Raw genomic sequence first — 24,884 nt, 5'->3', positions numbered from 1 at the left:
AAAGAGAAGAGACAAAGGAGGGGAAGAGAGAGCAGAGAGAAGGGAGGGGAGAAGGAGGGGGGGAGGAGAAAGGGAGGAGGGGAAAGGCAAGGATAGAATGGGGAAGTGAAGGGGAGGTGTCTGGGATGGAGTGGAAAGGAGGACAGAGATAAAGGAGGGGAATGAGAGGAGGGAAAGGGAAGGAGAGAGAAGGTACAGGAGAGGAGGAGGGAAGAAGAGGGAAAGGAAGGGAGGGAGAAGGGTAGAGGAGAGAGAGGGGAGGGGAAAGAGAGCAAAGGAGGAAGAGAGAGGGAAAAGAGGAGAAAAGAGAGTGAGAGATAGGGGACAGAGAGGAGAGATAAGGAAGTAGAGAGAGGGGGGGAAAGGAGAGCAGGGAAGGGAGGGGGTGATGAGCAGGAAGAAGAGGAAGGAGAGAAAGGGTTAAGATAGGAGACACACTAGCTTTTCCCTATGCTCTGGTCTCTTATTTTGGCTGAACATTTTTGGAAGTGTGCTTATTTGTTTATTATTGTCAGTTAATATTATTATAATTCTAATAATTAATTATTATTGGCAGTTAATTGTTCCTGCGTGAGGAAAGCAAGAAGGAAACAAGGACAGGGAAGAAGAAAGGAGGAGGAAGAAATGGGAGAGGCAGAAATGAAAAGAGAGGGAAAGAAGAAAAAGAAGAAGAGAGGGGAAAGAGAGACAGAGGACGACTGCACTTTGCAGGCAATGTTCATAATAAACATGTCCCTTCTCTCACTGATGGGGCAGATGTGGGCCCTCACTTTGCCCCTTTAGTAGCTATTCAGAAATCTTTGATGGCAAATTCAGGAATCAGTGAGACAATAGCAAATGTCACTGAAATACGTGCAGATCCCTGCAGACTGCTCAGGCAAACTTTGGGCTGGAGGTCTGCTCGCACTGGAGGAGCACAGGACGCAGAGAAAGGACCAATGTGGCTATGGGAGAGACCAAGTCTAGATTTGTACCTATGGCACACTGGGATGGAACAGTATTCTAAGCAGGATCTATACCAAATGGTGATTATTGTACATGCCTTCTATAATACCAGCTAGTCTCCCAAAGCCACTTTTACGGCCATAGGAAGTTTACTTTTGACCTTCACAGGTGTGGTGGAAGGACAATAAGTGCACTGGAAACATCAAATGGGAAGGATTTTTATAAAAGTGAAAGCATTTTCTGAGAAAGCTAAATCATAACAGGCCTGTAAAAAACTTAAATAGGATAAGTTGTGACTATACTCTAAGGAAGAATACTAATTACATGTGAAATTTTATAGGTCTAACCAAGGCATAAAGCAGAAACAATAAAACTCCTTCAATGTGATCTATGAAAACAAAAACATGGAGGAGAGATAAAAATGTGATGTATTTTGTCTCAAATAGAACATGTTTCTTTGAGCCCATGAGGAAGATATTAACTTATTAGGACAACTAGCAGCTCATGATCATACAGGGAAAGTTGAGCAACTAAGTCAAAGGCAAACAGCTGATGCATGTCCTGATTTATTCTGATTCAGTGGGCCAGGCATTCTTGAGCTCCTTGTGCTCCTCATCCATTTACTGTGTGAAGAAATAAAGGAAAGCTGTATGATGTTACTCCACAAAGGTGTCAGCCTAGAATGAAGACAGCCTGGTATGGACAAAGAGGGCGACTCACATCTCGCCAGAGTTCCGAGAAGAAGAGACAGTAGAGTGTTCAGCACTTATGAGACATCTCTATCGTACCCACCAAGGCTTAGGGATTTTAGCAGAAGGGGTGAAGGAAAGAAAGAGTATAAGAGCTACAGGATGTGGTGGAGTGGTCTAGAACATTGTCTCCCAAACACAAAGATGACACTGTATTCATGACCTCACAGAGGCTATCATTACCTGCATATTATTGGCTCTATCAATAGGCTGTCATGAATGATGGAAGAAGACACAAACAAAACAACAAAAACAAAACCTCACATTAGTATAAAAATAGTAGGAAAGGAGAGGAAATTCAATGCAGAGGAGTGGGGGGACAAAGGAGGAAGGTGGGAAGGGATTATGTAGATTTTAATAAAGTTTTTATTTAATTAAAAAAGAACAATTAAATTTATTTGGAGATAATTCCATTTGTGATTCAGAAAATCAGATTCAAACAATCTTGAAAATGTCCTCTGAGGTTTTACAACATGGCAGCTATTAAGCAACAAGGGGAGTAATTACATCACGATCTGTGTGATTTCAAGTCTTTATTCTTGGAACCAACATTAATGGTTACTAACATCATGACTTCTGTTGTAGGTATCACTCATTATATTCTTTCTTATATGAACTAAAACTCATACTAAATAACAAGTACTTGCCTAGAAGTTCAACAGAATCCCATGGAAGTGTTGTATCATTCGTTAGCCAGGAATTATGATTGGTGCTGGCGGAGGTTAAGGTGTTATGTAATATAGGAGATGAGTGTAGTCCCAATCTCTAGGCAGTTTGTGGAAAGGAGTCTCTTGTACTCCAACAAAACATAAATATGTCTCAAAGGTGAACTCATATCACGGGGTGACTCTGCAACCACTTTAGGTGTTTGCCTATGGACTAGTGTGTGGTCTGATTAAAGGTAGCCTATCTACCCTGTTTTGATTTTTTTTTCTCTTGACAAAAGGAAGATGAGATGTGCTACAATCCTGTCCCAAATATATCATTTTATGGGCTTCTTTCTTCTCTTCAATATTTCTTAACAATATTGGTTAAGTGTAACTTATTTGCATCCAAATAGCTCCAGAGATGTCAAATGTCAGAGTTGTATTTTATGTATATTATGAGGAAATGTGATAACACATTTATTAAATTTAAATAGGAAGTAAAACATACATATGTAGCATCCATAAAGGAAACATAAATTAGGAGGAATAGAACACATAGCCAGCTTTTGAAACTAAGAATAACTTCTATGTCAAAAGCCTTAGGGGATAGGGAGGTAGGCAGGCCCAGCAGGGAATCACACACAGGGAGGCTGAACTGAGCAGCTCCAGAAAGGATAGAGGAAAGCAAAGGAAGCCTTTCTCCTAGGATACACCTGCTGCCCTGGAGTAATTGGCAGTGAAGCCAGGGAACTGCAGACAAAGTAGAGAAAGAGTAGGGATGGGCTGAGGTTCAAGGAAACGGACAGGAACTGACTTATAACCTCCCCTCCTCCCACACCAGCGCCCATGGTACACCTAGGACACTGCTAAGGCCAGCGGTTGTTTCCCACTCGCCCCTCCCACTGGTGGAGACAGGGAGAGCACCAAGAGGGAATGGAGAATGACTCTCCTCAGTCAGCATGGTGGTGCGGAAACTTTCAGTCCAGCAATGGGGGTGTGATGCTTCAGAGACTCATAGATGGTCACAGTACTGAGAAAAGAGGTGACTACTCACTCTCAGTTCTAAATGGTACATTTATTTCATCCCCCACCCCAAGGCTCAGGGACAACTAAGAACAGGGGTCCGGCTGGAGGTTAGAATGCAGTTTGTGGTTCCTTTTCTTCTGGTTATGACATAACTATTTTATTCTTGAACTCTCAGCAAGTGGCCATTACCCACACCGAACCAGTCCTCAAACCTTCTGTTACAGATTAGAGATTACAGATACAGATGGAGATTAGGCTCCATCGCTCCCTATAGATTGATAAGCAGTTAATGGGAGCTGGGACAGAGAGAGCGACACTTTTGCCACTGGTAATTTGCCACATGTCAGTTAAGATGCTTCTATATGCCACTTTAATAAAAAAACATGGGGTTGGGTCTGGAGAGATGGCTTAGTACCTGCAAAGACAAAGGATCCTAGTTTGATTCTCCAAAACCCACATAAACCAGATACACAAGGGGGCTCATGCATCTGGAGTTCATTTGCAGTGACTGGAGGCTCTGGCAAGCCCATTCTCTCTCTCTCAAATAAATAAATAAATAAATAAATAAATAAATAAATAAATAAATAAAATATATTGTTTAAAAAAGCTGGGCATGTTGGCACACACCTTTAATCCCAGCACTCAGGAGGCACAGGTAGGTGGATCTTTGTGAGTTTGAGGCCACCCTGAGACTACATAGTGAATTCCAGATCAGCCTGGGTTACAGTGAGACCCTACCTCAAAAAAACCAAAAAAGAAAAGAAAAGAAAAAAAAAAACATGGGGTCACCAAAAACAAACAAGCAAAAACAGACAAACAAAACCAGACATGAAAGAGAATAAATAGAGTAATTATCTGTAATTGATATGTTAATTAAAATCTTTAAAACAATACATAAAGTTATATGGAATATGGTCCTTCATTTTCAGGTGTACTACACAGAAATGCTATTTTTCTGTGACCTAATTTGATAAATTTTCAGATATAATAATGGACAAAAGGTTTATACTGTTTTCTGCACATGGACTATCAGTATGCAAAATTCACTAACTGACAGAAAAGTCCTGGCGGTTCAATCCTCTCCTACATCCTTCAGGTGATATTTATAAAACCATCCTCTAGTTTTGTGTACTCTGTTATACCTCCCCAGAAAATAATAAGGTTTACACAATTTTTTTTCCTATCCCAGGCTGACCTGGAATTCTGTATGTAGTCTCAGGGTGGCCTCGAGCTCACGGTGATCCTCCTACCTCTGCCTCCCAAGTGCTGCGATTAAAGGTGTGTACCACCATACCCAGCTTAGGTTTACACAGTTTTTAAAAACATGATTTCCTTCAACAATTAGCTGTCTCAAAAGCAATGGGTGTCCCTGTTGGGTTATTGACATAGCTGCTATTTATAGCACTGGGGAGGATGTAGAAGTTGGTTAATGAAGCCCACTGGTGTCCTGGACATCCTAAACCAAGTCTGTACACAGTGCAGAAGAAAAGGTTACTTTGTTTTGATTTCAAAAGTAAAATAACTTGAGAGAACAGTCAGCAAACAAAGAATTCTTTCCACAAATCAACCAGGATGACTAACTTTGCCAGATTCCCAGGGAAGGGAAGACCTCTGCATTTTTCCATGGTTGCCCATCATTCTCAAATATCAGTTTTAAAATGTTTCCTTGGGGACTGGGGAGGTGGCTTAGTCTTTAGGTAAAGTGCTTGTCATGCCAGCATAAAGGCAGGAGTTTGGATCCCCATCGTCCACATAAAAGTCAGGAATGGCAGCACAAATTTGTAATCCCAGCACTGGGGAGGCAGAGATAGGAGGATCCCTAAGACTTGCTGGCTAGCTACTCTAGCAGGTAAACTCTAGTTTAGTGAGAGACCTTGTTTCCAAAAGATGAGATAGAAGCCACGTGGCCAGCACAGCCAGGACTCCTCCTAGCAGATGGCACAGATGCTAAGCCACAGAACTCCTCCTAGGTCCCTAAAAGTCTCTCCTTCCGAGCTGCTATTGACCTCAAAAATATATGGAGAATCCCAGCACTTGGGAGGCACAGGTAGGAGGACCATCGTGAGTTTGAGGCCACCCTGACACTACATAGTAAATTCCAGGTCAGCATGGGCTAGAGTGAGATCCTACCTCAAAAAACCAATAGAGAGAGAGAGAGAGAGTGAGAGAAAGAGAGCTCAACTTTGTCTGCCTAATTGGTCTTAAGCAGCCAGAAAGAAAGGTATAGCCAGGAAGGAGACTGCTTATTCTGAATGACATCTGCTCATTATCAAGGTTATTCTTTATTGACAATTATGATAATGTTTGATATGCTTTACAAGAACTACAAGAACAAGTATAGACCATGCCAGACACTGCCATGCCATTTGGAGAACAGCTTTAGAAATGGATTTCTGGATCTTAATGGTGAAAAAGAATTATGCTTATCGTTTCTGTTTCAACTTTATCCCTTCTTTATTATACTCAGCTTGCACTGAGATGATCCTATGACAATCTAACTCCATTCACCTGGGTCTTCTCAGTCACCGTTCAAGATCTAAAATCTACAAGAATGGGGATCCTAAAGAGCTACAGTAATTGTGTGCCTACTTTCTTCTGACACCTTACTTTTATTCTTTCTCTCCAACATTTTCTTCTAGGACTTTCTTCCCACACAACCAGAGTACTTTTGGGTCATTTAGATAAACCCACTGGAGAAGTTTCCTAACCGCCACACCTGATTCAGCAACAAGAAGCCACATTGGTCCTGACCTCGCTTCCCTAATGGCAGTTAAAGTTGCTAATTTAGGGGGGAGATTGAGGTGGTTAAGACTGACTGGGCCCCTGAATGTAAAACCATGGGAGTGTCCTTGAGCCTGTCCTTGCAGTCTCCACTTTGCTAAAGGTCAGAGAAGGATCTGGCTTCTCCTTATCTCTTGCCTAGAAGAGTTCCCTAGATCTGTTTTTCTGTATACAACCTGAGTCTCTCCCTACATGAGTTCCCCTTTCCTAGAATTAAGATTCAAGAAAATATTAAACCTAAACCTAGCATTGTGGTTGGATAACTCAGCCCCAAACATGGCATAAAAGCTGGTTAGTTCAGCCCCCATTCACAACTATTTCCTTTCTTAATCTGATAAACTCTCTAAACTTAAAAAAAGCAAGGGGGAAAGTAATGGAGGAAGACACCTGAGGTTGACTCCAGCCTTTAACAAGCATGCACATTCACATGCACAGATGCACACGGTTAAGGTCAAAAAGGAAAAACAGAGAAACTAATGAGGGGTTCTACTTGCCTAGAGAGAAGAAGAAAACAAAGGCTGAGAAAAACTGGGCGGAAGCACCTTTTGAGTCAGCAGGGCTGGAGGACTGCCATGCTCCACATATCACACCCTTCATGGGGATGCCCATTTTCCAAAGGTCCCTTTCAACCAACACATTTTCAGCCAGGCCTTTGTCAAATCTCTTCTTTTGTTAACATGTTGACAAGAGTTAAGTTGTCAGCTTTTAAAATGGCTGTAGTTGCTATCCATACTGCTTGATGGGAATGTTAAAAGTGTGAGTTATTCCCTTTCACAATGAATCTCGTCAAGTACCCCGATTTCAACCTGACTGCGCTTCTTGTGGGGGAAAAAAATCTACCTTCGAGAAACCTAATGAGCGGTGATGAGTCCCTCATAATTCTGCTTCAAGAAACAAGTACATCAAGCAAGAAGATGGCCACCACTATGCAAAGAGATAAAAGGTGACTGTTGACTTAATAGCGGTGTGAAATGCTATCATATTTGTAGGATGGGATCTCCAGGAACCAGACCTAGCAACTCATTTCACTTCAACAAAGCAATGCAATGACACTAGCCAATAACCTCTTCTGGAGCAAGGAGGTGAACACACAGCAATTTCCAGCTGAGAAGTGGCGAGGATGAGTGATGTGTGTCCTGAGTGTATCATCTCCAAAGACTCCCATGACTGTATCCCCCTCCTGCACCTTGGGCTCTTCCTCCTGCTTCACTGAACAAGTTCCCATCTATACAAACTGAAATCATCTCCCAGTACCAAGTATTTCACTCCTTCCCCAAAACTGAATCACCTACTTGTTTCAAACACTGGTATTTCCTAATGCAGTCTATTAAATAAAGCCTATAGAATGGATGATCCTTCTCTGCTGTCATTGCCCTATACCTAGAAGGCTGTGTGGAGGTGCTCAGAACACCAAGGTCACTGACAGTTTTCCAGGGATGTACATGAAATATTGTGGTAGTTCCTTAGTTCTCCATCACCCTCACTTAGGTCATAGTTTAAGTACAGGAGAAAAGGAAAGCAATTTCCCAAAGCAAAACAAAATTATATTCATGACAAAGATAGGTATATACATATATCACGTATGCACATAGTACATACATATATCTTTAATATAGCAAGACATATATCTATATGTATACACACAAACATACACATATTCATTTTATTTAAAAGGGGTATGTATATGGGATGGAAGGGATGGCTCCGTGGGTTAAAGAGCTTGCCTGCTTGCTATGCAACTATAAAGACCTGAGTCCTAATTCCCAGAAGCCACAAAAAAGCTGGGCATGGTGAAGCATGGCTGCAATCCCTCTACTGAGGAGGCTGGGCAGGGTGGGGGGGAAGTGATAGGACTTGCTAGTTAGTTTTGCTGAGCCAATGACTCCCCAGTTCAGTGGGAAACCCTATCTCATAGAAGGTAGACGGTGACTAAGGAAGGCATTTAACATCAACCTTTGGCTTCCACATGTATATATATGCATGCATACTTGCACATATCATGTACTCACACACATACACATCAGAAAAACAGAGGGGTATATACATTCTAAATGAAAAGAGAGAAACAAGCAACTATTAGAAACAATATGGCTTTAAGAATTAGGATCTCAGGCTGGAGAGATGGCAAGGTGGTTAAGGCACTTGCCTACAAAGCCTAAGGACCCAGGTTCGATTTCTTAGTACCCATGTAAGCCATATGCATAAGGTGGCACATGTGTCTGGAATTCATGTGCAGTGGTTAGAGGCCGTGGTGCAACCATATTCTCTCTATATCTGCCTCTTTCTCTCTCTCTCTCAAAAATAAAATAAATACATAAAATACTTAAAAAAAATAATCAGGATCTAAAACTATGGCACCCAAACAGAAAATACCTGTAGAAGATACAATGCTAAGATTACAATAGCCCTCAAAAGTAGGATGCTAATAATAGAGATAAAAATATATACATCAAATATGTTGCTCCTTAAAATTGTCATGCATTCTTTCAAATAACTACCAATAAACTGAGCCACAGCAACATACCTCTCCTTTACCCAGAATTCTAATTATAGCTTAAATAAACAGCAATCATTTATAAAGTGTGTAATGGTGATTAATTACCTAATAATGTCTCTGAAGTACAATAAACCCCATGAGCTCACAAATTAATCTCTTTAAATGAAATTCAAGTAAGCAGCACTTTCCGATGCAATGTAGTCTAATTCTTTGTAAATTATAAATTGATCTATAATAAATTGAATAGTTGTTAAGCAGAATAATTAGCAGTGTTTCCTCTACTCTTGACTAGTAGGAGCTCGTTGGTATATTACATGCTATCACATATAGGATTTCCAAGACAGCCAACAAGCCAACCACTGCATAACTTTGCATTTACTTGTGGGAAACTAGACTCGCAGCTGAAAACTCAAACTGGCAGTACTTAACAAGAAGAACAAAGTGCCCAATGATGTGTTATATGGCAATTATATTTCCACGTATTTTCATTAACTAAACAATTCCAAGGCTGCACTATTCACGCATTTTAGAAAGAATGAATCTGTGTAGTAACTGTACATAGCCACATGGCTCCTGAAACAATAAAGTGTATCTTATACTCAAGTTATTGTAAAAATACCACAACATGGTCTCAAAAAATATCTAAACCATGCTTACAGTTGCTTTTGGAATTTTAGTGTAGTTTCTGCCCCTTCCTCCCTCCCCCAGGAAGGATCCAGCCTAGCTCAAACAAGGCAACTGTTCTACTGAGCTACATTCCTGGCCCTTTTTGTATTTAGCTTTCACCCTATTTTTCTTCTTGGTGCTCCTGCTTGAGGGCTACCACTTACAGACACAGGTTTTGTCCTGTCACTTGATCCAGACCCAGTCTATAGCACAGATATAGCTATATGGTCTATAGCACAGGCTCATTGAGAACTCTTTTTTCTTCTCTTTTCTTTTTTTTTTAAAGGGGGGGGTGGAGTCTGTCTGATACTAAGAAAAAGCTAACAAGGAACTCTTAAAAAAGAAAGTGTCCTTTAATGATCATCTAGTAGTTGGGATTTTACGTTGGTTTGAACATAGAGGCAGATTAAAATCTTAGTATATATTTTTTAAAGCTGTTCTCTGTATAGATGTTTAGAACTGTACTAGGCTTCAGTCTTAGGAATAAGTTAAGCATTAGTTGAGATAAATGATCATGTTAGGGGAGAGGAGCCAGGTTACAAGAGGAAAGAGGCAGAAGACAGAACAGAAGCTGGTGAGTGGTAGAAGAATTCTTTCAGACCCTCAAGCATGGAGGAAGAAGGAAGTAGAAACAGGATGGTGCTGGCAGTGCTTCCCATGACTCCTTTAATAGGAAGTGAGGACGGTGGATATGATTACACTGGGATGGGTGCTGGCCTCTCTTCCTCTTCTGCTTTTTCTTCTAGGTTATCATCTCACTAGAATTAAACCTGAATAACAGGATGACAGTGCCCTTGTATTCTCTACCGATTACATAAACAAACAATTTTGTACACAACTCTTATAATTCTTTGCATTCATAGAACAAAATATGTTCTGATCTCACTGTCTAGTAAATTTCTATAAATGTCATGAATATTCAACCAATTTAACATCTTAAAAATTCTATTAGCAAAAATGTCTTTGCATATCTCAAGTAAAAATATTTCACAAATAACAAAGACAACTACCACTATAGTTTTTAATAATCTAATATATTTTAAAATGCTATGCATTAACTGCCACAAGAAAAGAAAATTGTCCTATAGTAATTTTTATAATCACCATGAATATAAGTTTGCTATTTTAGAAAATCAGAGTTTACTTACTACTTGTATGTCTCAGAACGAATATATTCAAAAACATGGGAAACGCCAAGCTGGAACTGGTCAGCAATTGGGGTAACCCAGGGATTATTCTCTGCTTTGAAGACCTGCTTCTGACCAGTTAAGTCCAAGTTTCCTAAAAGATAAAACGAAGAAAAAGAATTGAAGGCCATCTCATCTAATCTAGATTAGGTTTAGTCCTACTTAGTAACCATAGTGCAACCCTAAGTATTTTATGGGTCATTATATTTAACTTTTTAAAATTTGTATTTATTTAGTGTGCTTGATGGGTCTGTGCTCATGTTGTGTGTGCTCATGTGTGTGAAAACAGGCATATACATACCACAGCATGCAAGTGCATATCAGAGGACAAATTCCAGATAAGTCTGCACCTACCTCATTTTGAGGCCCATAGTCTCTGGTTGTCGTTCATGAGCTTTTGGAAGTTTCTAGCTTATTACATGAGGTCTTGGGACCCAACTTTGGGTACTCAAGAGGTGGTGGCAAGTACTTGATCCACTGTGCCATTAAACTATCCCTTTTATTTTTTTTTAATTTCTCACCACAGCTGGATATGGTGGCACATGCTTTTAATCCCACCACTCGGGAGGCAGAGGTAGGAGGAGTGTCATGAGTTCAAGGCCACTCTTCTTAGACATAGTGAATTCTGGATCAGCCTGAGCTAGAGTGAGACCCTACCTTGAAAAACAACAACAAAAAATTCTCACCACAAGCCATCACTGGTACACAAGCAAAGTCAGTGACAATATCCTGGTTCAAGAAATTAATACCAAATGGGAAGAGGAGAGGAGAAATGGAAGGAAGGAGGGAGGGAGGAAAAACGGAGAGCAGAGATACTAGAAGGAATTCTTGTCAGTGTCGTTCTAGGTATTCACAATAGAGGCTAAAAATCCTTGTTCATGCTTCTATCTTGACAACATCAAGGAGAATCCCTTGTGCTTATGAAACCCAATCCCTCAAAAGCACTTTTTCATCCTGCAGAGCAGAAGACAAGCTGAAGGAGGAAGAGAATGTTACCCAAGTAATCATCGTAGCACACGCACTTCTCAAAGTAACCCCGTGTGAGACTCACTTACATGATGATAGTGAAGGCTAACATTTGTATCACTCTAATCAGTTTATAAAATGCCTTCTTTTTTACAAGGAGAGAGAAGAGAGAGACATAGGTTCACCAGAATGAACTGCAGGTGCATGCACCATTTTGTGCATCTGGCTCTTATGTGGGTACTGGGGAATCAGGTTATACAGTCTTTAACCCCTGAACCATCTCTCTTGCCCCAAACTGCCTTTTCAAAATGCTTCCTCATTTAATTTTCCAGCAATCCCCAAGGTTACTTACTGACAATCACTTTATAGGTGCAGAAATGAAACTTTAGCGAGAGCTGAAAACAGCAGCATGAGAATTAGAACCTGGTGCAAACCTTGTTTTCTTTCTAGGAACAAAGTAACCACTTACTGCCCATCTCTGACAACAACGCTGGGTCACTGAGGGAGCTCTGAGCCAAGAAAGCAACTTCTCACTCACTGGTCACTGCATATTAATGATCACATTACTGTTTCTGTTGTTTTCTTTCATTTTTGGAATATTCACGCATGCAAAAGGAAATGAGTGGGACAACTTTTTCTACAGAGTCCAGAAATCACACAGCAGACATGAGTGTGACTTCACCTTTAGACTCACTGACGCTTCTTCTCTAAAAGTTATACTGTGCAAGTCTAGTTTCCATCTCGTGTCTCATGTCTTGTGCCTTACAATACCAAGCCACTGAACAGACACCCAGAAATAATCTTTACCAAGACAAATCCATAGTGATACGTTTGGCCTATTCTGCACTACTGCTGGTATTTTGGCAGAACAGAGAGGACAGTGAAAATGTATTCTGGGAAACAAGTGTATGTGCCACAGCACAAAACATTTCCCAGCTGCCCTGAGCTCTAGCAATGAAAAAATAAATGAAAAAGTTTCTAGGAAGTGGGTATGTCTTAAGCCAAAACAACAGATACATAGACTCTTCCTTCTTTTGTTAAATGGACTTGTAAAAGTTTAGAAAAAAAGAAAAATTATTATAATTTCACAAAGTGCCTTTAAAGAAAATAGGTATCACTAATATTAAGAGAGTAATTCATCATTTCTTTCCAAAGAAACTAAGGATTTGTTGGTGTGAAGTGCAAAAATAAGCAGATATATTTTTGTCCAAGATTATCAATATTGTCAATTTCCTTATCCTGATGGTTAGATATCCTTAGTCAGATATTAAATCACTTGGGAAGTTAATAAGATTGAGTCTCTGTCACAAGTCAGGAAGCTACCTAGGATAAATTAGAGTCCAAGGGTTACATGTTCGCTTCTCAGCTGAGTATGTAACCTGGGTATTGATGCTGTTCGTAAGGGGCTGCCATTGACTTAGTGGTTATCTGTACTTGAGCAGGGGGTCTCTGGCTTCTCTTGAGTGAAACTGGTCTCATGTTCACACTTTTATCAACAAATTCATTTACAAAATAACCTATGCTTATATACTTTCATCTTTCTGTTTCTAAGCTCTTCCCATCACTCAGCCAGGAATCAACTACAGACGGAGTAACAGAGATCCCGGAACAAGTGTCCATATTGTAAGGTGGATGGAGGAGGAGGAATCAAAGGTATAAGATGTAAATTTACGGAATTAGGATGTGAATTACTTCCTCCACAAAAGGAATGCTCCTGTTAGTGAAGAATGTCTGAACTGTCTTCCCTTTCATTCCCTAGCACTGGGTATCCTGAGGAGAAATATAAAATTCTTTTCTGCAGACCAAGCATCTGGGACATTCCAGCATTTATATGTTATCATGAATTAACTCAAGTGCAGTGTTTTCATGCCAATGTGTGGCTAAATGGGGATCAATGGAATGTAACATTTCTCCCCCCACCCAAATCTGTGGATTGGAGCAGGAAGAGAGAAAGTAGCTATGCACAGAGCATAAAGTATTTATGATGACATTGACATTGTGTTTTCAGGGCTGTTGGTCAGTATGACAGCAACATGGACTAGGGAAAGGGCTCTGGCCTTTGACATGCCTCAGCTATTTACAGTTGATACTTACAGGATAGCTCAGGAAAGAGTCTCTTTTCTTTCTCTGGGTTGTATCACAAGTGCCCTTCTGTCAAATTCTAAGACTTGCTCCAATAATCCAAAAGCACAGGTATAAGGCAGGCATACTTTACACTCAGGTACCATATCTAAAACAACCCCATAGGCACATTATGAACTCAGAAGGTTTCATTGCAGCATTGGTAAACCTAAGGCACAGGTGTGTCTCTTTGGGAAAGAAGAGTCTGTACTATTACCGTGCACCTATAGATGTACTACAGCATGGTTGATGCACTACATGGACAGACTATGGCATAGGTGCACTACAGCATGGATGGACTACAGCATAGAAACACCGTGGCATGGGCCCAGCCTCTTGTTTTCAACAGCTTCTTACTCAGTCTCCAGTCTTTAATGACAATCCTCTAAAAACCATGCACTAAAGTTCTTTGCTCCCTGGTTGCCACGTGGAAGACAGACCTGAGGGAGTAAGGCCAAGAGAGGTCATCCATGCCCTTCTGTCTGAAGCCTATACCCACTGGGGATCTGTCAGTCTCCTGTGATGTCTCTATTTGGTGCTGTCAGTGGAGACAGGAGAGGCACAGAGGACTGCTAATGACTTCTGCTAACTGGAGCACACAGAAGAAGCTACATGTGAGCCAGAAACGCTCCCTTCGGGGAAAAGGAGTCTGACACTGCTGTCTGATAGAAAGAGAAAGCAGAAAGGACCAGGAGCTACTCCTGAGTATCTTCACTTACATCAGTTTGAACCCAGCTTCACATTGCTCTGTGGTTGATGGATGTGTGGGGGGCCACTGGGGTTACACTACACCACTCTCATTTGTTCATTTTAGTAGCATCAAAAAATGCTACTGAATCAAAAGTGCAGGGGCTTTATAGAGCTCCAGGGACTGAGGAGTCTAAGAAAGAAGAATGATTCAAGTTCATGGGGGGAGATAGTATCTCATTGGATGCTGTTTATCATGAAAACCACCTTGAATGTCCACAGCAAACTTTAAAGGAGAAAACAATTACGTATGATCAGAATGGAAATCACACATGTGCCTAACATAGCAATGCCTCTTCTGAGTTATGATGAGGGCCTGGCATGATGGGATAAACTTCTTTTGTTTTTCAACTTAGTCGCTGGTGGCTAACACAATCCTGGCTCCTGTGTAGCTTTAATCCTCCCAGCAATCTATCTGTCTCTAAGTTCTCTTACCTCATCTGCACCAGCCTGGCATACAACAATTTCAGAAGCGGGTTAATATAATTAGAGTAAAGCTAGGCCATTATACTAGGAGAAAAGATGACACCCGTCTCATACTGGCCCATCAACAAGTTCCCATTGCCTCTGCTAAGCGTGTCTGTCAGCTGTCTGGGGTAGGTTCCCTTTTAAGTAATAACATGCAGGCAGCAGCTCACCCTGCTGTCAGTCAGCCTGCAATCACCCTCACTCCGCATGCTTCAGTGCATCCAGCGAGGAGCCCTCACCCATCCCCTTTATTAGAAGGCTGAGTGGCGCTCCGGTGGTGTTCTAACAAGGATCAGGCAGCAGGATTAAGCACTGTGACAAAGAGGATCTAATAAGCTAGAAAGTGCATCTACAGACACGCTGGCTGGCTCCCAGACACAGGCTCACGTTGCTCACTCCTCAGTGGGAGCATGGGCCACTGGGGAAGCTAGGCAGCACTGTGATTAGCAGTGACCCTCTGACCGATGCTGCTATGAAGATCATATATCACTCAGAGGCTTATTCTGCAATTGCAAATTGGATTTTCCATTTTATTACCTGCAAAAGGGCCACATATGTTTCTTTTCCGAGCTTCCAGTACAGCCAGCTTGGCAGTGCAACGGTAATTGTATAAACTCTAAATCATGCAAAACAATCATTCTCCTTGCTGGTTAGAAATGTGATCAAATGCAATAGGCAACCAAGACCCCATTAATAAGCTGCTTATTTTCACTTATGGAAATTGGCTGTTTCTGTTATCACACTGTGAGGATTCTTTCTGAGCATACACAGTCCTGAAACATGTGGCCTGGGGCAACATTTATCACATGGTAAGCAACTGGGGGATGGGGGCAAAATTTTCATGTCATCAAAGCAACATTTCTTCCCTTCTCAATTTAAAAATCACACCACTGAGAGCATTTAAATTAATGTACTCTAAAAGCCAGAGTCTCTTCTGCACGCATGAAAATCTAAGACCATGGTCTAACAAGGTAAAGCAGAAAACCATGGCTGATTGGGTACTCTATCATTAGTAAACTAGATATGACCAAATCCAGGTAACAGATTTTATCATGACAGGATCTCGATGGGACATTGTGACAGCTGAAATATCTTCCTTTCTCTGCGATGAATCTCCACATGGAGCTAACCACAAATGATGCCAATACAAAATAATAGTAGCATTTACAGCAGCTCCATATAGAAAGAGATGACCTACACATAAATCTCTACAAGTTCTACTTTAATGTGCTCCCCCACTAATTATAGAGATGTGTGATATGGCTAATGGTTGACTATGAAAAATTCCTATTTATTTCAGTGTTTACTAAGTGAAAAATGGTAAGGCCTAGAAAATGATGCTCATACTATAATGATAAATATTTATAACAATTAACTTTGGGAAACAACCAGCCTGCTCATACCAGTTGAAAAGCAGAGTAAAGTATACAACAGTTATGAAATACTGTTTAATAATTAAAGACTTATTTGTATGGATTGACTTACAAAGAGGTCTATGTGTGTGTGTGTGTGTGTGTGTGTGTGTGTGTGTGTGTATGAATGGTATATGAATACATATATTTTTTTAAATTGAGGGTATACTAAGTTTCTTATGATGCAATTTTTTGAACAAAAGGTAGAAGAAAAACAATCTTACGATATGTAGTGAATAAATGCCTGTGTGAAAGAGAAAAACAGAGGGTTGCATCACAGGTAGTTAATGTTGGTTCCCCAAAAGATGGAAAATTAAGATAAGGCAAGAAATTGAACCAGTGAGAAAAAGGAGGAAATAATTTTCTCTCTCAAGAATTTCATGTAATACCAAGTGTGGCTGGCTAATTTTCATAATTTTAGAAAAGATTAAAAAATGAAAGTATAGTGAAAGGAAATGTGACAGAAACAAATTCAAAATACATGCTTCACACTAATTGCTACAAAGTAGAGCTTCTTGTTTAAGGAAGCATGACCCTACTGCCGGGACCACAGTGCGGGCTGGCAGCCGTGGTCTTCTGTCTACATTATGGATGACGGTCTATCAAACCCTAAATGGATTGAGAATCCAGGTTTGAGGTTGCTTTTCTTTCTGCACACCATCACTGCAATCAAAGCAAGCTGGGATGTCCCCTGACAGCTCTCAAATTCATTCTGCAGGGAATGCAAGGCCACACTGTCATTCTGGCAATTGTGTGCTTAGCCTTTCTGGCAAACCATTTTTTAAAATAGGCATTCTGTTCATTTCTAGTGTGTAATGCATTGCTTCTGTATTATACATGCTAAAATAAACTATGGCTCTCAGGATCTAGTTAGGAAAATTCTGTAATCTAAATAAAAACAGATGAAAAAGACAAAAAAAAAATTCCTGTCAAATGGCTCCAACAGAAGAGCATCTGATTTATATATGTGTTGGTGCAGATAGGTTAGGAGTCCATTTCCCAAGGAAGAAAAATCATACTTTATATTGTTTCCAACTCATGCTCTTCTTGGCCATCTGTATCTGGGATCCAGGGAGAGGTGGGATAGAAGTAACTCTCACTTGCAGATATGATTTTACCTAGCAACAAGCATCCTCAACACATACTATCACAATGACTTTACCTTGCAAATGGATACACCAGTTAATAACTAATTCATGTTTCTAACCTGACATATTTTAGGATCTTCTATCATTCTTCTAAGTGTGGGAAGCAGTCTAAGCTTTGCTTTCCAGATTTCCCTCCCATTATTCATGCAATGTCAGGTCTGACAGAAATAAGCTCAGTGGTCCTGGCTCCTGTTTTACCCATGCAAGCCATTTACTGACTTTGTGACAAGAGATTGGGATGAGTTTCCATGTCCTCGTCCACCAACTCAGGAGAATAATGTCAATGGATGGAATTGTGGGTGAGATCCATGGACTCAGAAAGCATTATTTCACTATTATTTTAAGTGAAATCTGCAAAACAGAAATATTGTGTATTTGGAGAACTTTACCTAAAGCAAATGTGGGTCCCTCAGGAATATACAACACAATGAAATTGAAGGGTAACTTTACAAGGTGGACTTCTTCTCAGGAAGGTGACTATTGCTAAGAGTCTCAAAGATCTTTGATCAAAAGTAGAGCTAAGGTATTGCATACCTGTATTCCCTGCATTCCAGAGGCTGAGGATTATGGATTCAAGTTCAGGCTGGGCTACAAAGAAAGCTCCAGGCCAGTATGGGTTTCACAGCAAAATCCTGTCTCAAAATAAAGCAGGACTATGATACACTTTAGGAACACTAATTTCATTTCATTTACTGGAAGACTGAGAGGTTTCTACAAAGAGGTCTACTGCACCTCATCGTGTAGTTCCCCATGAACATGGGCCCCTGTTTTGCCAGTATAATCTTATCTCCCTCCAATTCCAAGCTCAACAATCCTGCTGAACAACCCTCCATGCTACATTACTGACAAGCCAGAAAAGATGTGCCAACTGGAGCAATATTGGCATTATTGGTAGGGAGGTAATCAACTCCTTCCCAACTGGATCTGAGACCCATCCCATGGGAATGAATATATGCCTGATACTAAAAACCTGCTCAAAAGCCTATGATTGCAAACAAAGTCCAGAGAAGGGAAGCCACTACTGTTAACTGACCAAACAGATATTCTATGCCCCAAAAACTGCCCACCAAATATTTGTATTATGTTCATTCTCCACAGATTACTGTTAACTTTACCTATAGTCAGAGAAAGCTCTTTGCAGATGGCAGTAAATGCTGGAGAGACTCAAAACTCACCCAAGTAATGGGAATAGGTGAAAGCTGAATGCTCATCTAATTGACACATGGATGACATCATCCCCAAGGATCAGGAATACTGAGCAAGTATAGACAACAAGTGCAAAAGAGCCAGAGGATGGAGCACTTTGGGACACTATATTCTTTTTTTAAATTTAATTTTATTTTATCTTTTCACAATTTTTATTAACATTTTCCATGATTATAAAAAATATCCTAAGGTAATACCCTCCCCCCACACTTTCCCCTTTGAAATTCCATTCTCCATCATACGACCTCCCCATCTCAATCATTCTACTTACATATATACAATACCAACCTATTAAGTACCCTCCACCCTTCCTTTCTCTTCCCTTTATATCTCCTTTTTAACTTACTGGCCTCTGCTACTAAGTATTTTCCTTCTCACGCAGAAGCCCAATCATCTATACCTATGATCTACATATGAGAGAGTGAGAGACCAGAAAGAAATAACACGTAACTAATTAAACAATGACACTGCCATTGTAGGACAAACCATTGTGAACAAAGGAGGATCCTGGGCTCGGCTCAGATAAGGAACTAACTGATTAAAGTGCCGACCTTTGCTTCTGAAACTCATGCTCGCTTGCTCAACAGGACATTCCAGAAATACTTAGCTCTGGGGGCCTCCGGCCCCTTGCAAAAGATAGGATCTGCAAGCAGTCTGCTGACCAGAGATGAGCAACTAGAAATGTTCCCGTGCGCGCCTTCTTGGAACCAATCATTTTAAAAGATGCTATGTGATGTAACCCTTTTGCCCCCTTCCCACTCTTTTCCTTTATAAACCCCTACTTTTAGAAGGTCGAGGCTCTCTCCCACTCCCGCTGCGTCGGTCCATGTGGATTGAGTCCCTGCTTAAGTTTGACATTAAAAGAAACCTGTTGCTTTTACATTTGAGTGTCTCGGCTTCTGTGGCGGTCCTCTAGGTGACTCCTGGGTGACCGGGGGTCTTGGCTCCTGGTCAGGGGTCGTGGCACAACATCTTGGGGGCTCGTCCGGGATCCCTAGAGACCCCCCCCCCCCCAACGAACCCAAGACCCCGAAGGTTTCTTCTCTGACCGGCCGGGTGAGTAACTGAGCACTCCTTTTCCTTTTCTTTTTCTTCCCTTTTACTTTCAGTTTGCTGGCAAGCCGCATTCATGGCATTTGTAATCCTGTAATTTTGGACAGGTCTTATGTCCCTGGTGGATGCACCGTAAGGGCAGACCTGGAGGAGGCTTGAGACGTCTTGCCCCCTCATTTGAGTAGGGACCCTGTCCTGGAGGACAGAGCCAACCTACTGAGGAGACCAGCTCCCATTCGTACCGTGTTTGGTATTGTTGAGCCGTCCCTTAAGGACACAGACTCGTTTGGCCATCACGGATTTGGGGAGACCAGCTCCCATTTGTATCGTGTTTGGTATTGTTGAGCTGTCTCTTAAGGACACAGACTCATTTGGCCATCACGGATTTGAATTTAGCTCTGAAGTGCACATAACTCTCTATTGGGCCCTCTGTGTTTGTGTTGTACTTGTATGTCTGTGTGTTACGTTCACCCTGATCCTACGGACGCTTTTCCCTGGACGTTTATAACATGGGACAGACACCTTCTTCTCCTCTAGGACTCTGTCTGGCACACTGGAAGGATGTCAAAAGTGTCGCCCGAGAGAACGGAATAGCTGTTAAGAAAGGCAAATGGATCATGCTCTGTACCTCTGAGTGGCCCACCTTTAATGTAGGATGGCCACCAGAGGGAACTTTTCACCTGAATACCATATTAGAAGTTGAAAAAATTGTTTTTCGTCCTAGGAGTGGACACCCTGACCAAATTCCTTATATTGCAACCTGGAGAAATTTGATAGAAAAACCTCTTCCTTGGATAAAGCCCTTCCTTCCTCCCCTACCCCTTTCTTCACAGGTGTTGGTCGCCTCCCCTAAAAGAGATACCAAACCCACTGCAGAGGTGACGGCCCCCATCCTCACAGGAGGAAACGAGGAAATCGACATCTTCCCTCCCCCCTAGGTACCTCCTCCCAACCCTAATCCTCCCCAACCTCCACTAGAGGCCCCAGCCCCAGCCAGCCTGCCTCCAAATCCACAGGGACCAGCTCAGGCTACACGGAGCCGGAGGGCAGCTACCCCACAAGTCCCTGACCAGATAGTGGCTCTACCGCTCCGCCCTGCTGGACCCATTGATGCGGATGGGAATCAGCCCTTTCACTATTGGCCTTTTGCCACCAGTGACCTGTACAACTGGCGTTCTCAGAATGCTCCCTTCTGTGAGAATCCTAGGGGACTGACTAATCTGTTAGAAACTGTGCTCTTCACCCACCAGCCCACCTGGGATGATTGTCAGCAGCTCCTACAGGTTTTGTTCACCACTAAGGAGCGAGGCAGGATCATTGAAAGTGCCTGCAAACTCGTTCCAGGGCCTACAGGAGATCCCACCACCGACCCTGCCATAATAACTGGCAGTTTCCCGACTACCCGCCCCACCTGGGACTACAATACGGCACAAGGTAGGGAGAGACTCCTGATCTATCGCCGGACTCTGTTAGCGGGTCTCAGGGCAGCAGCAAGAAAGCCTGCCAATATGTCCAAGGTATATGATGTCAGACAGGGACCAGATGAGAGTCCAGCCGCTTACCTAGAAAGACTCCAAGAAGCCTTCCGCAGATACACTCCATATGAGCCTGAGTCAGGGGAAGCGGCTACCACTGTCATGTTTGCTTTTATTAATCAGGCCGCCCCTGATATTAAGAAAAAGTTACAGTCATTAGAAAGGTTAGGAGAGAAAAATATTAGGGACTTAGTAGCAGTGGCGGAAAAGGTCTTTGATAAAAGAGAAAGCATAGAGGAAAAAGAAATTAAACGAGAAAGGAGACAGGAAAGAAATTTAACTAAGATCTTAGAACTACAACAGACCAAGCATCGTCAAGATCTTAAGGAAATTCTGGCTGCCACTGGAAATCTCACCACCCAGGACACCACTTTCATGAGGAGACCCCATTGGAAGGGAGACAATAAAGGAACAAAATCTAAGGTAAGAAAGAATCAATGTGCATACTGTAAGGAGGAAGGACATTGGGTCCGAGATTGTCCCAAAAATAAACAACGGACTAATATCCTGGCAGCCAGTCAAGAAGACAGTGACTGAGGGGGACAGGGCTCAGTTCCCCTCCCTGAGCCCAGGCTAACCCTTGATGTGGAGGGGAAGAAAATAACTTTTATGGTGGACACTGGGGCAGAGAATTCGCTACTATTACAAGCAGAGGGGCCCATGACAAAGAAAACTACCTGTGTCCAGGGAGCCACAGGCACCAAACCTTACCAATGGACAACTAGGAGGACTGTTAATTTAGGCACCAACCAGGTGACCCACTCCTTCCTGGTCATACCTGAATGTCCATATCCATTGTTGGGACGTGACTTGTTATCTAAAATGAAAGCCCAGATATCCTTTTCAGAACAGGGGGCACAAGTTTCTGCCATGGGTGGATCTTCACCCAAATTAAAGGCTACAATAGCCCAAATTCTTATAACTACCAATCTAACAGAAGAATACAGGCTTTTCCAAAAACATGCAAAGGAGGGGAACTTTTAGATTCTTCCTGGTTGATGGAATATCCGCAAGCTTGGGCAGAAACTGGTGGGATGGGATATGCACAACACAGGCCCCCCATACTGGTGGAACTAAAACCCGGAGCCACACCAGTTAGGGTACGACAATACCCAATGCCAATGGAGGCCAAACAGGGGATCACCCCCCACATCAGACGGCTCCTCCAGTTGGGGGTCCTAAAGCCAGTCCAGTCAGCTTGTAACACTCCCCTCCTACCAGTGAAAAAGCCTAACTCAAACGACTACCGCCCAGTCCAGGATCTGAGGGAAGTAAATAAAAGAACAATGGATATCCACCCAACAGTTCCTAATCCTTATACTTTGTTGGGAAGCCTAACACCTCAGCTCATTTGGTATACTGTCCTGGACTTAAAAGATGCGTTCTTTAGCCTACCCTTAGCCCCACAGAGCCAACCATACTTTGCTTTTGAATGGCATGATCCAGACATTGGAATCAACGGCCAACTCACCTGGACTCAGCTGCCTCAAGGATTCAAAAACTCTCCTACAATCTTCGATGAGGCTTTACATGAAGATCTCTCAAACTTCCGGGTACATAACCCAGGACTTACTCTGTTATAATATGTGGATGATCTTTTAATAGGAGCAGTCAGCCAAGAGATATGCCTGGCAGGAACCAGAGACCTCCTACAGACGTTGGGCAATCTGGGATACCAGGCCTCTGCTAAAAAGGCCCAGATCTGCAAGCAGCGGGTGACATACCTGGGATACATCCTCCGGGATGGGCAACGCTGGCTGTCAGATGCCCGGAAAGAGACTGTTCTCCGGATCCCAACACCAACCTCACCCAGGCAAGTTAGAGAATTCCTTGGCACAGCAGGCTTCTGCCATCTGTGGATCCCTGGATTCGCGGAACTGGCAAAACCTCTATATGAAGCCACCAAGGAAAACCAGCCTTTCCAATGGACAGATCATCACCAACAAGCTTTTGATGACTTAAAGGTACGCCTTCTAGAAGCCCCGGCCCTAAGCCTCCCTGATGTGACTAAGCCATTTATGCTCTTCATAGATGAACATAATGGGATAGCAAAGGGAGTCCTCGCCCAAAGCTTAGGACCCTGGCGGCGCCCTGTTGCCTACTTGTCAAAGAAACTGGACACTGTAGCAGCAGGGTGGCCCCCATGTCTGAGGATTATAGCTGCCACAGCCCTTCTAGTCAAGGATGCAGACAAGCTGACTTTGGGACAAAACCTTACGGTTGCCACCCCTCACACCATTGAGGGAGTGCTAAAGCAACCGCCGGACCGCTGGCTCAGCAATGCCCGCATGGTCCACTATCAGACTCTGCTCCTGAATCCAGCCAGAATAACTTTCCAGATGCCCATTACTCTGAACCCTGCCACTCTGTTGCCTGATCCGGACTTGGAGATGCCTCTCCATGACTGTGTGGAGATACTGGCTCACGTGTACAGCGTAAGGCCAGATCTCAAGGACACCCCCCTCAAAGACGCTGAAGTAACCTGGTTTACAGATGGCAGCAGCTTCATCCAGGATGGACACAGGTACGTGGGGGCCACAGTCACGTCGGGGACAGATGTCATTTGGGCAGAGTCTCTTCCAGCAGGCACATCAGCCCAAAAGGCAGAACTTATAGCCCTCACCAAAGCCTTACAACTAGGGGCTAATAAAAAACTAAACATATATACGGACAGCTGTTACGCATTTTCTATGGCACATGTCCATGGAGCAATATACAGAGAGAGGGGGCTCTTGACAGCTGAAGGAAAAACCATTAAAAACAAGCAAGAGATCCTAGATCTGCTCCAAGCCCTCTGGGGCCCTACACAGGTGGCTATCATTCACTGTTCAGGACACCAAAAAGGGGACGGACTAATTCCCCAAGGAAACAACTTAGCTGACCAGACAGCCAAACGTGTGGCCCTGGCAACTAGGATAGCCCCTGTCCTAGTAGACCCCGGAGGCAGAAAACTTCCAGACGTTCCAAAATACACCTCAGAAAACTTAACATGGATTAAACAATTAAAAGAAGCCCAACAGTCTGATGACTGGTGGAAAACAGAGGATGGCCGCCTGATTCTACCTCAAAGATTGGGACAGAGAATTCTAAAAGATCCACTGTTCTTCCCATCTAGGAATCAAGCGGATGCAGGAGTTACTGCGTAACTCCCACCTCAAAATAAAAAATGCCAGTCAGATCATTGAGCAAATTGTATCTAATTGCCAGCCTTGCTGTATGACTAATGCTACAGCTCTTCCCTCCAATCCAGGAACCAGACTGAGAGGAACCAGACCAGGAGCCTATTGGGAATTAGACTTTACTGAAATTAGGACTGGAAAAACAGCATATAAGTATCTCCTAGTGTTTATAGATACATTTTCAGGCTGGGTAGAAGCCTTCCCTACAAAAACAGAGACTGCGCAGGTGGTTGCTAAGAAGATACTAGAAGAGATATTGCCCAGGTATGGCTTCCCAATCTCTCTAGGTTCAGACAACGGACCAGCTTTCATATCTCAGGTAAGTCAGGGAATAGCCACTGCACTGGGGGCCAATTGGAAGTTGCACTGTGCTTATCGCCCTCAGAGTTCAGGACAGGTAGAAAGAATGAATAGAACTCTAAAAGAGACCTTGAATAAATTAGCTTTAGAGACTGGTGCTGACTGGGTGTCTCTCCTTCCCTTTGCTTTGTTCCGAGTTTGGAACTCCCCATATCATATGTGTCTGACCCCTTTTGAGATAATGTTTGGAG

The 24,884-nt window shown here is 42.5% G+C and overlaps 1 protein-coding gene across 4 annotated transcripts in view; it reads right to left on the bottom strand.

Annotated features, from left to right (window-relative positions):
- Positions 1–24,884, bottom strand: part of Rsu1 (Ras suppressor protein 1) — a 224,164-nt gene that overhangs the window by 97,988 nt on the left and 101,292 nt on the right. For 2 of the 4 annotated variants that reach the window (XM_045135297.1, XM_004662355.2), the window contains one exon: positions 10,460–10,592. The exons of the other annotated variants lie outside the window; for them this stretch is intronic. In XM_045135297.1, the coding sequence (XP_044991232.1) occupies positions 10,460–10,592 (133 nt within the window). The remainder of the gene's footprint in view (positions 1–10,459; positions 10,593–24,884) is intronic. 4 annotated transcript variants of the gene reach the window in all.

This window comes from Jaculus jaculus, chromosome 15 (genome assembly GCF_020740685.1).
Source record: "Jaculus jaculus isolate mJacJac1 chromosome 15, mJacJac1.mat.Y.cur, whole genome shotgun sequence".
Classification (NCBI taxonomy): Eukaryota; Metazoa; Chordata; class Mammalia; order Rodentia; family Dipodidae; genus Jaculus; species Jaculus jaculus.
Note: the sequence above shows the minus strand (reverse complement) of the source record. Positions and strands in the feature narration are given on the sequence as shown.